General features: G+C 45.4%; 1 protein-coding gene across 1 annotated transcript in view; it reads left to right on the top strand.

The window, feature by feature from the left end:
* Positions 1-17,557, top strand: part of LOC140385928 (regulator of G-protein signaling 22-like) — a 927,092-nt gene that overhangs the window by 279,983 nt on the left and 629,552 nt on the right. The window contains exon 8 of the mRNA XM_072468579.1: positions 5,481-6,192. Within this exon, the coding sequence (XP_072324680.1) occupies positions 5,481-6,192 (712 nt within the window). The remainder of the gene's footprint in view (positions 1-5,480; positions 6,193-17,557) is intronic.

Genomic DNA, 17,557 nt, shown 5'->3' with positions numbered 1-17,557 from the left:
ATTAGATGGGTCGTTTTTTGTACAGTGTGTGCAGGAGGGTTTCACACACATGTTGACAGGCCAACCAGAGGCGAGGCCACGTTGGATTTGGTTTTGGGTAATGAACCAGGCCAGGTGTTGGATTTGGAGGTAGGAGAGCACTTTGGGGACAGTGACCACAATTCGGTGACGTTTACGTTAATGATGGAAAGGAATAAGTATACACCGCAGGGCAAGAGTTATAGCTGGGGGAAGGGCAATTCTGATGCCATTAGACGTGACTTGGGGGGGATAAGGTGGAGAAGTAGGCTGCAAGTGTTGGGCACACTGGATAAGTGGAGCTTGTTCAAGGATCAGCTACTGCGTGTTCTTGATAAGTATGTACCGGTCAGGCAGGGAGGAAGGCGTCGAGCGAGGGAACCGTGGTTTACCAAAGAAGTGGAATCTCTTGTTAAGAGGAAGAAGGAGGCCTATGTGAAGATGAGGTGTGAAGTTTCAGTTGGGGCGATGGATAGTTACAAGGTAGCGAGGAAGGATCTAAAGAGAGAGCCAAGACGAGCAAGGAGGGGACATGAGAAGTATTTGGCAGGTAGGATCAAGGAAAACCCAAAAGCTTTCTATAGGTATGTCAGGAATAAGCGAATGACTAGGGAAAGAGTAGGACCAGTCAAGGACAGGGATGGGAAGTTGTGTGTGGAGTCTGAAGAGATAGGCGAGATACTAAATGAATATTTTTCATCAGTATTCACTCAGGAAAAAGATAATGTTGTGGAGGAGAATGCTGAGACCCAGGCTAATAGAATAGATGGCATTGAGGTACGTAGGGAAGAGGTGTTGGCAATTTTGGACAGGCTGAAAATAGATAAGTCCCCGGGTCCTGATGGGATTTATTCTAGGATTCTCTGGGAGGCCAGGGAAGAGATTGCTGGACCTTTGGCTTTGATTTTTATGTCATCATTGGCTACAGGAATAGTGCCAGAGGACTGGAGGATAGCAAATGTGGTCCCTTTGTTCAAAAAGTGGAGCAGAGACAACCCCGGCAACTATAGACCGGTGAGCCTCGCGTCTGTAGTGGGTAAAGTCTTGGAGGGGATTATAAGAGACAAGATTTATAATCATCTAGATAGGAATAATATGATCAGGGATAGTCAGCATGGCTTTGTGAAGGGTAGGTCATGCCTCACAAACCTTATCGAGTTCTTTGAGAAGGTGACTGAACAGGTAGACATAGAACATAGAACATAGAACAATACAGCGCAGTACAGGCCCTTCGGCCCACGATGTTGCACCGAAACAAAAGCCATCTAACCTACACTATGCCACTATCATCCATATGTTTATCCAATAAACTTTTAAATGCCCTCAATGTTGGCGAGTTCACTACTGTAGCAGGTAAGGCATTCCACGGCCTCACTATTTGCGTAAAGAACCTACCTCTGACCTCTGTCCTATATTACCCTCAGTTTAAAGTTATGTCCCCTCGTGCCAGCCATATCCATCCGCGGGAGAAGGCTCTCACTGTCCACCCTATCCAACCCCCTGATCATTTTGTATGCCTCTATTAATTCACATCTTAACCTTCTTCTCTCCAACGAAAACAACCTCAAGTCCATCAGCCTTTCCTCATAAGATTTTCCCTCCATACCAGGCAACATCCTGGTAAATCTCCTCTGCACCCGCTCCAAAGCCTCCACGTCCTTCCTATAATGCGGTGACCAGAACTGTACGCAATACTCCAAATGCGGCCGTACCAGAGTTCTGTACAGCTGCAACATGACCTCCCGACTCCGGAACTCAATCCCTCTACCAATAAAGGCCAACACTCCATAGGCCTTCTTCACAACCCTATCAACCTGGGTGGCAACTTTCAGGGATCTATGTACATGGACACCTAGATCCCTCTGCTCATCCACACATTCAAGAACTTTACCATTAGCCAAATATTCCGCATTCCTGTTATTCCTTCCAAAGTGAATCACCTCACACTTCTCTACATTAAACTCCATTTGCCACCTCTCAGCCCAGCTCTGCAGCTTATCTATATCCCTCTGTAACCTGCTACATCCTTCCACACTATCGACAACACCACCGACTTCAGTATCGTCTGCAAATTTACTCGCCCACCCTTCTGCGCCTTCCTCTAGGTCATTGATAAAAATGACAAACAGCAACGGACCCAGAACAAGGCGAGGGTAGAGCAGTTGATGTAGTGTATATGGATTTCAGTAAAGCGTTTGATAAGGTTCCCCATGGTAGGCTATTGCAGAAAATACGGAGGCTGGGGATTGAGGGAGATTTAGAGATGTGGATCAGAAATTGGCTCGCTGAAAGAAGACAGAGGGTTGATGGGAAATGTTCAGAATGGAGTTCAGTTACAAGTGGAGTACCACAAGGATCTGTTCTGGGGCCGTTGCTGTTTGTCATTTTTATCAATGACCTAGAGGAAGGCGCAGAAGGGTGGGTGAGTAAATTTGCAGACGATACTAAAGTCGGTGGTGTTGTCGATAATGTGGAAGGATGTAGCAGGTTACAGAGGGATATAGATAAGCTGCAGAGCTGGGCTGAGATGTGGCAAATGGAGTTTAATGTAGAGAAGTGTGTGGTGATTCACTTTGGAAGGAATAACAGGAATGCGGAATATTTGGCTAATGGTAAAGTTCTTGGAAGTGTGGATGAGCAGTGGGATCTAGGTGTCCATGTACATAGATCCCTGAAAGTTGCCACCCAGGTTGATAGGGTTGTGAAAAAGGCCGATGGAGCGTTGGCCTTTATTGGTAGAGGGATTGAGTTCCGGAGTCAGGAGGTCATGTTGCAGCTGTACAGAACTCTGGTACGGCCGCATATGGAGTATTGCGTACAGTTCTGGTCACCGCATTATAGGAAGGACGTGGAGGCTTTGGAGCGGGTGCAGAGGAGATTTACCAGGATGTTGCCTGGTATGGAGGGAAAATCTGATGAGGAAAGGCTGATGGACTTGAGGTTGTTTTCGTTGGAGAGAAGGTGGTTAAGAGGAGACTTAATAGAAGCATACAAAATGATCAGGGGGTTCGATAGGGTGGACAGTGCGAGCCTTCTCCCGCGGATGGAAATGGCTGGCACGAGGGGACATAGCTTTAAACTGAGGGGTAATAGATATAGGACAGAGGTCAGAGGTAGGTTCTTTACGCAAAGAGTAGTGAGGCCGTGGAATGCCCTACCTGCTACAGTCGTGAACTCGCCAACATTGAGGGCATTTAAAAGCTTATTGGATAAACATATGGATGATAATGGCATAGTGTAGGTTAGATGGCTTTTGTTTCGGTGCAACATCGTGGGCCGAAGGGCCTGTACTGCGCTGTATCGTTCTATGTTTACACAGAAGGTGGTGGGTGTGTGGAATGCGCTGCCAGCAGAAATGGTGGAGTCAAAGTCATTAGGGACATTTGGGCCACTCTTGGACAGGCACATGAACAGCAGTAAATTGAAGGGGTGTAGGTTATGTTGATCTTGGATAAGGATAAATGGTCAGCACAACATTGTGGGCTGAAGGGCCTGTACTGTGCTGTACTGTTCTATATTCTATGATACGAAAATTGGTGGGTTGGTGACTAGTGAGGAGGATAGCCTTCGATTACAGGCATATATAGACAGGCTCGTCAGATGGGCTGATCAGTGGCAAATGAAATTCAATCGGATAAGGACAAACAAAGCAAAGGAATACATGGTAAATGGCAAGACCCTGGGAACCACAGAGGATCAGAAGTTGTACATGTGCACCGGTCCCTTCAGGTAACCGAGCAGGTTGATAAGAGGGCATATGGTATACTTGTCTTTATTAGCTGAGACATAGTGTTTAAGAGCAGGGAGGCTATGTTGCAATTGTATAAAATGTTGATTTGGTCACAGCTAGAACACTGTGCAGTTTTGGAATCCACATTACCGGAGGGATGTGATAGCACAGGAAACTAGAAGCAAGGGAAACAATCTCAAACTAAAGGGACAACCCTTTAAAACCGAGATGAGAAGGCATTTCTTCAGCCAGAGGGTGGTGAATCTGTGGAAGCCAAATCACTGAGTGTCTTTACGACAGAGATAGATAGGGTCTTGATTAATAAGGGGATCAGGGGTTTTCATAGATTTCATAGAATTTACAGTGCAGAAGGAAGCCATTCGGCCCATCGAGTCTGCACCGGCTCTTAGAAAGAGCAACCTACCCAAGGTCCACACCTCCGCCCTATCTCAATAACCCAGCAACCCCACCCAACACTATGGGCAATTTTGGACACTAAGGGCAATTTAGCATGGCCAATCCACCTAACCTGCACATCTTTGGACTGTGGGAGGAAACCGGAGCACCCGGAGGAAACCCGCGCTCACGGGGAGGATGTGCAGACTCCTCACAGACAGTGACCCAAGCCGGAATCGAACCTGGGACCCTGGAGCTGTGAAGCAATTGTGCTATCCACAATGCTACCGTGCTGCCGTTTTGGGAAGAAGGCAGGAGAATGGGGATGAGAAAAATATCAAAAGCCATGATTGAATGGCGGAGCAGCCTTGATGGGTTGAGTTGCCTAATTATGCTCCTATGTCTTATGGTTTTATGGGTGCAGTGGAGATTTACCAGGATGTTGCCTGGGCTGGATACTTTTTAATTATGAAGAGAGTTTGGATAGACTTAGATTGTTTCTTTGGAGCAGAGGAGACTGACGGGGTGGGGGGGGGCATGATTGAGATGCATAACATTGAGGGGCATAGATAGAGTAGACAGGAATAAATCTTTCCCCATGATCGAGGAGTCAATGACCAGGGAGCATAGATTTAAGGTAAGGGGCAGGAGGTTTAGAGGGGATGTGAGGTAAAACTTTTTTACCAAGAGGGTGTGGGAGTTTGGAATTCGCTCCCTGAAAGGGTGATGGAGACAGAGACCCTCATAACATTTAAGATGTATTTAGATGTGCACATGCGATCCATGAGCATACAAGACTAGGGGCCAAGTGCTGGAAAATGGGATTAGAATGACTAGGTGGTTGTTTTTGACTGGCCCAGACGTAATGAACGAAGGCCCTTTTATGTGCTGTATGATTCTGTGACTCTAAAGATAAAGTAAAATTTGTATCTTCATTTTTTAATCTAGCAAAATAAATGTTTTGTTCACATGCTGCCCTATTTTGTTTCATCTGTTTTAGAAATATTGTTACACTGTTAATAAGCTGGACATGCCTCCTGCAATTTGATGACAAATTGATTGATTTATTTGCCCCGTTTACTTTGCCATGCTCTTAGTGCACAGGCTAAAAACTTGCAAATATTAATTGCCTGAATTAATTACTAGTAATGCATTGTTGAAACATCCTGTTCCCTCTTCAAACCAATGTGTGTGTGAAAAGTATGAAGGCATGAAGCAAGTTAGTTGAAATATTGCACCACATGTTTCTCAACTAGTCATATACTGTAACTTTGCTATGAATCTTTGCCCTCTTCCTGTACAAGGAATTACATTTCTTAAAATTGAATTGTTCTAGGTATTTCGCTCTTGAATGACATTATGATGAGAGTTGAAGCTGGAAAGCTGCCAGTTAGATTGAAAACTACCAGAGGGCAATCTAGCAGACAATATTTTGACAATAATGAGCTGTGCACCATCGGTCACTCCAAACCAAAGGTTGTCGATAATGAATTATTTGAATTTGTCCCTGAGTACCCTTTGCAGGCACCAGGAACAATCTTTCTCGAAATCAAGTCAGAGATTGAAACAGAACAAGGAAAGGACAGAGAGCAAGTCGAAACTGATGATGGAACAACAACCTCTGAAGAGAAAGTTAGCACAGTTGATAAAAGAAAACAAAATACAGATACCAATCTCCCTTCTGCACCTGATGAATCAAAACCTCACTTGGACATTAATTCAAAGATTGACACTCCCATCGTACCAAGGTCTACCACTTCAAAAACTGCTCAGCTGGATAGACATAGATCGTTTAAAGTGAGTGATAATATAAGGACTTTATCAGAAAATGTGGGTGAGGAAGGTTTGGAATCCGATTCTTCCAATGAGGAAGATGATACCAGAGAGTTTTGCTACAGTACACCACGTCACAAATATGATTTCAAAAACAGTAAGGGCATCGAAAAGTTTAAGAAGTTTCTAAAGGGAACAGCTGGTGAGAAATACTGGTGGCTGTGGATGGATATTGAAAGATTGAAAGTTATCGAGGATGACAAAAAGAAGCAAAGGTTAGTCAGGTTTATTTTGCAAACTAGGATGTAAGATTTTTGAACATAGGGACAGACATTGTAACTGCTTCCATAAATGAGCACAAAAGGCTGGATTTTGGTTAGGGAGACGGTTAACTCGAATTGGAAAATGTTCCGCTGGATCTGCCCTGATAAAAGGTAGCATGATGTACATAGAACATACAACGCAGAAGGAGGCCCTTCGGCCCATCGAGTCTGCACCAACCCACTTGGTGGGTTGGTGCAGCCCTTACTTCCACCCTATCCCCGTAACCCAATAACCCCTCCTATCCTTTTTGGTCACTGAGGGGAATTTATCATGGCCAATCCACCTAACCTGCACGTCTTTGGACTGTGGGAGGAAACCGGAGCACCCGGAGGAAACCCATGCAAACACGGGGAGAACGTGCAGACTCCGCACAGACAGTGACCCAGCGGGGAATTGAACCTGGGACCCTGGAGCTGTGAAGCCACAGTGCTAGCCACTGTGCTACCGTGCTGCCCCGAATATGCAAACGTTTCAGTCCAGGCAATATAGGACAGAGGGTAGGCGGGTGTGGGATGGAGTTAGGCCTGGTCCTGGAAGCAGAGTGCATGCAGCCTAAAATGGGGGGGAGTGCCAATGTTGACTGGTGAGAAGGCCCACTTGTTTCTTTGGGACTTTGTCTCAATTATCTCAGAAGTTGTTTGGCCCTCGAACCCTCACCCCTCACATCCCTTCGCTCCCCACAGCCACATGGCCCCCCATACCATCGATGATAACCAAATGGTTGCGACCCAATGGGCAAACTGCTCCTGAAAACCAGCTCAGCGCAGTGTAGCATAGCTGAGAAAGCCGGATGACCCAGCTCCCAGAATCTACCCGGCTCATCACGCCTGCCGAGATTCAACGCGATCTCGCGAGATGCAACGATGTAAACCCCTGCCATAGTACATTTGGGCTGGGAGGGGGGTGAGGTTGGAGATCATTTTGAGGGCCTCTGAGATTGGGCTGACATTTAAAAACGGCATCCCGAACTCTCGCTACACTGGGGAGTTCCTTGTCGCACGTTCCCCGCTTAGGCGCCTTTTACAACATGAGTAAATGTCAACCCATTCACTCCACCCAGCTTTCATATTCCTTCATATCCCCATGCAATTGCAACTCGCTTAATATCCACCCTGGGCAGACCACAGAGGACCAGGTGGAGATCAAAGGACTATGTGGAGGTGAAAGAAGAATAAACTTTTGGCAACCCAATACTGAAAAATTGGACAGTGACAGCATCATTAGAACAGCGGAGGTTGAGGGGTGACCTGATAGAGGTGTACAAGATTGAGGGGCGTGGATGGGCAGGCACTCTTTTTTTTTTTTCAGGGTGGAGAGGTCTGTCATTAGGTGCATAGGTTAAAGGTCCGTGGGGCAAAGTTTAGAAGAGGCAGGTTTTTTACACGGAGGGTGGTGAGTGCCTGGAATGCGTTGGTAGGGGAGATTGTGGAAGCAGATACATTAACAGCATTCAAAAGGCATCTTGACAAATACATTGGTAGGATGGGATATGGCGCAAGGAAGTGCTGAGGGTTTTGGCCAAGGTTGGTATCAAGACCAGTACAGGCTTGGAGGGCCGAAGGGCCTGTTCCTGTGCTGTATTGTTGTTTGTTTGAAGTAACTCCCACTTATAAAATCCATTCAAAGCTTTTAGATCTCCATAAATCTTGAATGAGAACAAAAAAAACTTCAATTCACACCATACATCAATTCATTTAATAACATTTTAAAAATGTGAACAAAACTCAGAACTCCATGCCAGGATAATTTTAGCTTTTCAAACTCAGCCAGTCATAATGACACAATAATAGACCTTGGGTAAATGTTAATAAAAATCTCGATTGAAACTGCATGAACCCATGTGAATGATTTTTTTCTAATCTGTCGCAATCAAAGCAGTCCAGCAGATGTTTGTTTTTCTTAACTCTAAGTGGCTGCCACACCCTCTTAGTTAAAAATTTAAAGAGCAGGAGATTTAACAATGTTGCAATCATGAAAGTTACAACTAATCTTATCCACCCTTCAAGAGCATTGGAGGTAGGAGAGCACTTTGGGAACAGTGACCACAATTCGGTGACGTTTACGTTAATGATGGAAAGGGATAAGTATATAAGTATAAGCAAGAGTTATAGCTGGGGGAAGGGCAATTATGATGCCATTAGACGTGACTTGGGGGGGATAAGGTGGAGAAGTAGGCTGCAAGTGTTGGGCACACTGGCTAAGTGGAGCTTGTTCAAGGATCAGCTACTGCGTGTTCTTGATAAGTATGTACCGGTCAGGCAGGGAGGAAGGCGTCGAGCGAGGGAACCGTGGCGTACCAAAGAAGTGGAATCTCTTGTTAAGAGGAAGTAGGAGGCCTATGTGAAGGTGAGGTGTGAAGTTTCAGTTGAGGCGATGGATAGTTACAAGGTAACGAGGAAGGATCTAAAGAGAGAGCTAAGACGAGCAAGGAGGGGACATGAGAAGTATTTGGCAGGAAGGATCAAGGAAAACCCAAAAGCTTTCTATAGGTATGTCAGGAATAAGCGAATGACTAGGGAAAGAGTAAGACCAGTCAAGGACAGGGATGGGAAATTGTGTGTGGAGTCTGAAGAGATAGGCGAGATACTAACTGAATATTTTTCGTCAGTATTCACTCAGGAAAAAGATAATGTTGTGGAGGAGAATGCTGAGCCCCAGGCTAATAGAATAGATGGCATTGAGGTACGTAGGGAAGAGGTGTTGGCAATTCTGGACAGGCTGAAAATAGATAAGTCCCCGGGACCTGATGGGATTTATCCTAGGATTCTCTGGGAGGCCAGGGAAGAGATTGCTGGACCTTTGGCTTTGATTTTTATGTCATCATTGGCTACAGGAATAGTGCCAGAGGACTGGAGGACAGCAAATGTGGTCCCTTTGTTCAAAAAGGGGAGCAGAGACAACCCCGGCAACTATAGACCGGTGAGCCTCACGTCTGTAGTGGGTAAAGTCTTGGCGGGGATTATAAGAGGCAAGATTTATAATCATCGAGATAGGAATAATATGATCAGGGATAGTCAGCATGGCTTTGTGAAGGGTAGGTCATGCCTCACAAACTTTATTGAGTTCTTTGAGAAGGTGACTGAACAGGTAGATGAGGGTAGAGCAGTTGATGTGGTGTATATGGATTTCAGCAAAGCGTTTGATAAGGTTCCCCATGGTAGGCTATTGCAGAAAATACGGAGGCTGGGGATTGAGGGAGATTTAGAGATGTGGATCAGAAATTGGCTAGCTGAAAGAAGACAGAGGGTGGTGGTTGATGGGAAATGTTCAGAATGGAGTACAGTCACAAGTGGAGTACCACAAGGATCTGTTCTGGGGCCGTTGCTGTTTGTCATTTTTATCAATGACCTAGAGGAAGGCGCAGAAGGGTGGGTGAGTAAATTTGCAGACGATACTAAAGTCGGTGGTGTTGTCGATAGTGTGGAAGGATGTAGCAGGTTACAGAGGGATATAGATAAGCTGCAGAGCTGGGCTGAGAGGTGGCAAATGGAGTTTAATGTAGAGAAGTGTGAGGTGATTCACTTTGGAAGGAATAACAGGAATGCGGAATATTTGGCTAATGGTAAAGTTCTTGAAAGTGTGGATGAGCAGAGGGATCTAGGTGTCCATGTACATAGATCCCTGAAAGTTGCCACCCAGGTTGATAGGGTTGTGAAGAAGGCCTATGGAGTGTTGGCCTTTATTGGTAGAGGGATTGAGTTCCGGAGTCGGGAGGTCATGTTGCAGCTGTACAGAACTCTGGTACGGCCGCATTTGGAGTATTGCGTACAGTTCTGAGTTCTGGTCACCGCATTATAGGAAGGACGTGGAGGCTTTGGAGCGGGTGCAGAGGAGATTTACCAGGATGTTGCCTGGTATGGAGGGAAAATCTTATGAGGAAAGGCTGATGGACTTGAGGTTGTTTTCGTTGGAGAGAAGAAGGTTAAGAGGAGACTTAATAGAGGCATACAAAATGATCAGGGGGTTGGATAGGGTGGACAGTGAGAGCCTTCTCCCGTGGATGGTAATGGCTGGCACGAGGGGACATAACTTTAAACTGAGGGGTAATAGATATAGGTCAGAGGTAGGTTCTTTACGCAAAGAGTAGTGAGGCCGTGGAATGCCCTACCTGCTACAGTAGTGAACTCGCCAACATTGAGGGCATTTAAAAGTTTATTGGATAAACATATGGATGATAATGGCATAGTGTAGGTTAGATGGCTTTTGTTTCGGTGCAACATCGTGGGCCGAAGGGCCTGCGCTGCGCTGTATTGTTCTATGTTCTATGTTTATTCCATCAATTTGTGATTTCCACAAATTGTGAGGGGAGGTGGTGGTGTAGTGGTCTTGTCACTGAACTAGTAATCCAGAGACCAGGGTAATGCTCTGGGGTCCCTGGTTCGAATCCCACCATGACTAATGATGAAATTTGAATTCAAATAAAAAATCTGGAATTGAAAGTCTAATGATGACCAATGTCGATTGTCGTTGTTACCCAGTCTGATCTACATGTGACTCCAGACCCACGCAACAATGTGGTTGACTCTTAACTGCCCCGCACTGAAAATTCCTAGCAAGCCTCTCAGCTCAAGGGCAAATACGGATGGGCGACAAATGCTGGCCCATTTAAATTTAAAAAAAAAATAGTGGTGGTTAAAGCCCTTGCAACAGCCAAAATGGGGACTGTTTGAACTGAGCACTCATTAAGTGGCTTGCTGAGTTCAGGCACTAGATTTTTGTGCAGATGGAGGGGACCTCCATCTGTCCTAAATACTTTCCTTGGATTGCCACCTTGCCATGGTGGAGAAGCTGATCCTGAGAGAAATGCCGTCGTGAGTCTTAAGCTCCTGGTAGGGTCACCCACGATGGTAAGGTCGGCATGGAGGAACCTGACAAAGCAAAATCCAAAACAAGTCCGCAACAGCGGATTAAGTAGAAGTTACTCGTACCATAGAATTCTTACAGTGCAGAAGCAAGCCATTCAGCCCATCGGATCTGCACCAGCCCTTGGAAAGGGCACCCTATCTAAGTCCATGCCTCCACCCTATCCTCGTAACTCTGTAACCCCACCTAACCTTTTGGACACCAATAGACAATTTAGCATGGCCAATCCACCTAGCTTCCGCATCTTTGGACTGTTGGAGGAAACCGGAGCACCCAGAGGAAATCCACGGGGAAGGAAGGGGGTGGGGGGGGGCGGTGGTGAAGACTGCATCAGTAGGGAGAACGCATGTTGTCGAGGCTCCCTCACCATTGGAACTAGACCTATCTTCTGTCAAGGACAGTGTGTCTGCTGATGTTTAACCGCATACCCACAACCCAGCACACCCCTCACACAGACAAGCCGTGTGGCGTGTGATGACGGACTGGACCTTGTGATCTGGAAGTCCTTAGCGTTGGTAATGGAGTTTTATTCATTTGTCTTGTTCTTGGAATATGAACAGGAGAGCGTTTCGGCAGCTTTTTTCTCTACTGAGCAGCCCTGTTCAGGATCCACTCCGCTCACCCTGCATGGAGAAAGGGCTAAAAAAAAGATTTGTTCTGTCCCTAACCTGGCATGAAAGCCACATCGAGCAGGCTCATCTACATGTGATCACAAAATCAAAGTTAATCTGAATTGCGGAACCTGGACTGTAGGAACCCTCATGGATAATGAGCAGAACAATCGACCGGAACGGAGAACTGCCATTCTTGCTCATGAACTCCGGCACTACAATGTTTGACGAGTCATGTCAACTCAAAACATTAGCTCTGTCCTGTCTCCATAGCTGCTGTCAGACCTGCTGAGATTGTCCAGAATTTTCTGTTTTTACTTCAACATTGCTGCTCTACAAGAGACCTGAAGAGCAGGCAAAGAACATAAGAACATAAGAACTAGGAGCAGGAGTAGGCCATCTGGCCCCTCGAGCCTGCTCCACCATTCAATGAGATCATGGCTGATCTTTTGTGGACTCAGCTCCACTTTCCGGCCCGAACTCCACAACCCTTCATCCCTTTATTCTTCAAAAAACTATCAATCTTTATCTTAAAAACATTTAATGAAGGAGCCTCAACTGCTTTACTGGGCAAGGAATTCCATAGATTCACATCCCTTTGGGTGAAGAAGTTCCTCCTAAACTCAGTCCTAAATCTACTGTCCCCTAGTTCTGCTTTCACCCACCACTGAAAACAACCTGCCCGCATCTATCCTATCTATTCCCTTCATAATTTTATATGTTTCTATAAGATCCCCCCTTCTAAATTCCAACGAGCACAGTCCCAGTCTACTCAACCTCTCCTAGTAATCCAACCCCCTCAACTCTGGGATTAACCTTGTGAGTCTCCTCTGCACACCTTCCTTCTCAGGTAAGGAGACCAAAACTGAACACAATACTCCAGGTGTGGTCTCACTAACACCTTATGAATTGCGGCATAACCTCCCTAGTCTTAAACTCCATCCCTCTAGCAAATGAAGGACAAAATTCAATTTGCCTTCTTGATCAGCTGTTGCACCTGTGAACCAACTTTTTGCGACTCATGCACTAGCACACCCAGATCTCTGCACAGCAGCATGTTTTAATATTTTATCATTTAAATAATAATCCCTTTTGCTGTTATTCCTACCAAAATGGATAACCTCACATTTGTGAACATTGTATTCCATCTTCCAGACCCTAGCCCATTCACTTAACCGATCCAAATCCCTCTGCAGACTTCTGGTATCCTCTGCACTTTTTGCTTTACCACTCATCTTAGTGTCGTCTGCAAACTTGGACATATTGCCCTTGGTCCCCAACTCCAAATCATCTATGTAAATTGTGAACAATTGTGGGCCCAACACTGACCCCTGAGGGATACCACGAGCTACTGATTGCCAACAAGAGAAACGCCCATTAATCCCCACTCTTTGCTTTCTATTAATTAACCAATCCTCTATCCATGCTACTACTTTACCCTTAATGCCATGCATCTTTATCTTATGCAGCAACCTTTTGTGTGGCACCTAGTCAAAAGCTTTCTGGAAATCCAGATATACCACATCCATTGGCTCTCCATTATCTACCGCACTGATAATGTCCTCAAATAATTCCACTAAATTAGTTAGGCATGACCTGCCCTTTGTGAACCCATGCTGCGTCTGCCCAATGGGATAATTTCCATCCAGATGCCTCGCTATTTCTTCCTTGATGATAGATTTCAGCATCTTCCCTGCTACCAAAGTTAAGCTAAGTGGCCTATAATTACCTGCTTTCTGCCTATCTCCTTTTTTAAACAGTGCTGTCACGTTTGCTAATTTCCAATCCGCCGAGACCACCCCAGAGTCTAGTGAATTTTGGTAAATTATCACTAGTGCATTTGAAATTTCCCGAGCCATCACTATTCGCACTCTGGGACGCATTCCATTGGGGCCAGGAGACCTGTCTACCTACCAACGTCAACTGGGGTCTTACAGTTTGTATGGGCAGCGCATTTAATGACGGAAATGTGTGCGGGCATAAGGAGGGCCAGCAGTAGGTCATTAACTAAACCCTGGTGGGATGTTTCCGTGCCTGCCGAGGTATAGAATCCCCTATTCTTCCAGAGCTGTCCGAAGTCTTGAACTACCCCGAAGGCGTATCGTGAGTCAGTATAAATATTTACCCGGCGATCTGAAGTGCGTACTCTGTTGGGTCTGAATGATCCACTGCCCTTCTTACCATAGGCCCCAGGTCCTTGGCATGGTACTGGTTGTGGACCTGACGTGTAATATGAGGGCCTACAGAAGCTGACTGTGGCCATATATGTGGTGGTATTGTTACAAAATCGGCTGTACCTTCTTTTCCCGTGACTGTGGCTGTAATTTTGACTGGCCATTCGGTCCCAATTAATGGCTGGTATTTGTCCTCCAACTCCCTGTTCTGTCCGGTTCCGTCATAGGCCAGGGTAACGTGGTGCAGTGAATATTCATTGTCTAACGTCCACCACTGGGGTGTGATAGAAATATAGCATTGTTGTCTCATCCTCCATGATTGAACCGTTAACCCTTCGTCTCCGCACTCTAGCTGTAGCTGGAAGATACACAGTAAATCTCGGGCCAACAAGTTACAGTCCAATCCAGTAGTCACCAGAAACTGATGATCTGTAGACTTATTTTCATAAGTGACTGTCACAGGTTCAGAAATAGGATACTCACACACCTGTCCTTGGAACCCTGACAAATGCTGGCTGTGGTCGGATAGTGGTAGTCAAAGTTCTGATTGCACTGAAGACATAGCTGCTCCAGTGTCGATCATAAATGGGTAATGTTGATCTCCTATCTGCAGAGAGATAATAGGTTCCCTGTCCGATTGGAGAGCCCTTATGACTAAATTAGCTCGTCAATCTTGTGTTGGGAAAGGGTTTGCCTGGGAGAAGTCAGTGTACCTCATCTGTCCTCCCCTTGGTGGGTACCCCCTCCTTTGGGTCGGGTAGTCTCCTTCTGCTGCCCGTCTTTTAAAGGGGCATTTCCTGATGCCAGTGATCTGTACGGCCACAATTAAAACATTCATTGTTCCCTCTATATCTGCCCCATCCTCTTTTCCCAGTAGACCAATGGCCCCTCAGAGGGGGTGGAAGTTGTAGAGCTGTTGGTGCCTACGGTGGGCCAGAAAGAGGGGCTGAGGGTCCATTTGGGTGGGTTTGATTTCCTACCCTGTGTTGATCCACCCACCCAAGGTCACAATATTGGGGTTCCAGCTGGTAAGCCACTGTTTCTGCCGCTGGTTGGGGTCTCAGATCATCCTTTTTCATTACATACTCAGTTTTAATCTTTGTAACTGAACCTCCTTCCTGGCCTACACCCTCCTTCCAATAAATTCTGACTGCCCGGGCCATCTGGGAAGGGTTGTTCTCTGTCCAATTCATGTTATTACATTTCACGGCAGTAGCCACGGAAGGTGACAGGCAATGCATTAACATAGCACAATATTGAGGGGAATTCTGACCATTTTGGTACAGCAAGTCGCCTGACTGCCCACGGTAGATTTCATTAAAACGTTCCAGAAATTCCTCTGGCTCCTCAGTCTTTTTAGGTTTGAGGTCTAAGATAGCAGAGATGTTTATGGGCTTTTGAAATATGGCATTCAAGGCATTCGGGATTTGTGCCTGTCTATCATCGTCCAAGGCATGGGCTTGCTGAAGTGCGGCGTGGCTAGCATAATTCAAGTGGTTGAGATGACTGCGGTACTCTGCTGGGGTTAAAACCTGCTGGACTAGGGCCCAGACGTCCCTTGAATCAGCTTGATAAACTGTGATGGTAGTTCTCAGATAGTCCACGAAAGCAGCAGGAGATTTCTTCCTGTCTGGGATTGCAGCCAGAATAGCCATCATCTCACTGGGTCTCCATGGGAAATAAATGTCTATCGTGGGCCGGGCTGCTGCTGTTGCAACATCAGGGTTGGGTATTTTACTGGAGTGGCCGTCGGCATCGCCACTGGGGTAGTAGCGGCTTGGTTGGGTGACCTATATGACTTCCTGTGGTTGGAGAAGATAAATTATGAGTTAAGGAGCTCTGCAGAGGGCTTTGAGAAAAGGTGGGGAATGTTTGTGATTGTGTTTGAGGAGCTATTCGTCGCAAGGGTGAGGAGGGTGAAAAGGGGGAAAAATTTGTACAGTCTCTATAGTTGATTGCTGGAAATATGTTTCCCGGGGTGTTTGTGTTGTAACATTTTTTGATACATGTTTGTAACAAAATACATTTCATGATCATGCATAAGCAACCTCCCTCCCAGCTCTCTTGTCAGTCTGAGGTCACCTGACTCTAAGATTCACTTATGTACTAATTTGACTCCTAGTGGTCAGTCGATTAATTACAAAGCCCATCCCCTTTGAAGGAATATATTAATCCATTATCAACAGTATATTTACATGTGATAACATTAGCCTGCGAGTCTAACTTATTTTTTTTTTACTTTACAATTTTCATAACTGGTATATAGACATACAAGAACAGCAAGCATAGTATGCACAATTAGTCCAAATCTACAAATTGAGCCAATCAGGTTGTCTTCTCACTCTGGTTGATCTTCTCAAAGTTGACCTTGCTGCTCAAAACTTGTAGATTCAATGTCCTCCGTGACATTCTTATACTCAGGAACTGCTGAACTATCTGACACTGCAGCTAATGTTGATTAGACGAAAATTCGTCATCAATCACGTTGTTGTGAAAGTCTTCTCAGCTTTTCAAGAGCGCGCGACGATTTCTTCTTAAAGTCAACCCTTTGTTTGTCTGTACATTGTAGGAACGAGGTACAACTTCTTCAAGTACAATGCCTTTTCTTGATCAATTGCCTGAATCTTCTATTCTCACAATGTAATCACTACTCAGAGGTGGTAAAGTTCTAGACATTCTATCATAGAACTGCTTTTGTTTTGCTTTAATGTTTTGCATTTTCTGCCGTACCACTGCATTCTCCTCTTTCTTTTCCAAGTATGGAAGTGTGGTATGTAACCTTCTATTCATGAGTAGCTCTGCTGCTGATCTACCATGTAGCAATGGTGAAGCTTTGTAATGTGATTTCGCGAGATATGGATCAGATTGGCTGTCTATTGCTTTCTGTAATGATTGTTTTACAATATGTATGCTTTTTCCATTAAAATCTTTGGGATCCATGCCAAGACGAGCATCACCATTTTTTTGTTTCTCATACAGTGGAATTTACCCCATTGGTAGGTTCTTCTGTCTTCTTGATAACTTGTGGTTTTGTATCTGATACGGGTGGTAGGTAGAAATGCGATTGACATGCAGATATATATATTCAGCAAATTCACTACTAATAGTTTGTATCGGTGCTTTAGATAATGCATCTTCTTTAAATTGTATCTTGTTGGTGAATGGTAGTGCACTAAAATCAGTGAGCACATCGCTGAATTTGCTGATAATGTAGAATTTACAGTGCAGAAGGAGGCCTATCGAGTCTTCACGGCTCTTGAAAAGAGCATCCCACTTAAGCCCACACCTCCACCCTATCCCCGTTAACCCCACCTAACCTAAGGGCAGTTTATCATGGCCAATCCACCTAACCTGCACATCTTTGGACTGTGGGAGGAAACCGGAGCACCCAGAGGAAACACACGCAGAGAACGTGCAGACTCCGCACAGACGGTGACCCAAGCCGGGAATCAAACCTGGGACTCTAAAGCTGTGAAGCAACTGTGCTAACCACTGTGCTGCCGTGCTGCCCATAATGTTCTCAGAATCATTGGAATATTGATCCAATCCTTTGTGAATGCTATATACCAACTGCACTAGACCTAATTCTTCACAGAAATGATCACATAACAATGAATCCAAGTCCTCTAATACAATACAGACCGGGATAGAATAAACTGTGTTCTTCA

This window comes from Scyliorhinus torazame, chromosome 11 (assembly GCF_047496885.1).
Source record: "Scyliorhinus torazame isolate Kashiwa2021f chromosome 11, sScyTor2.1, whole genome shotgun sequence".
In the NCBI taxonomy this organism is placed as follows: Eukaryota; Metazoa; Chordata; class Chondrichthyes; order Carcharhiniformes; family Scyliorhinidae; genus Scyliorhinus; species Scyliorhinus torazame.
The sequence above is the reverse complement of the archived record's forward strand: the minus strand, read 5'-3'. Positions and strand labels throughout refer to the sequence as shown.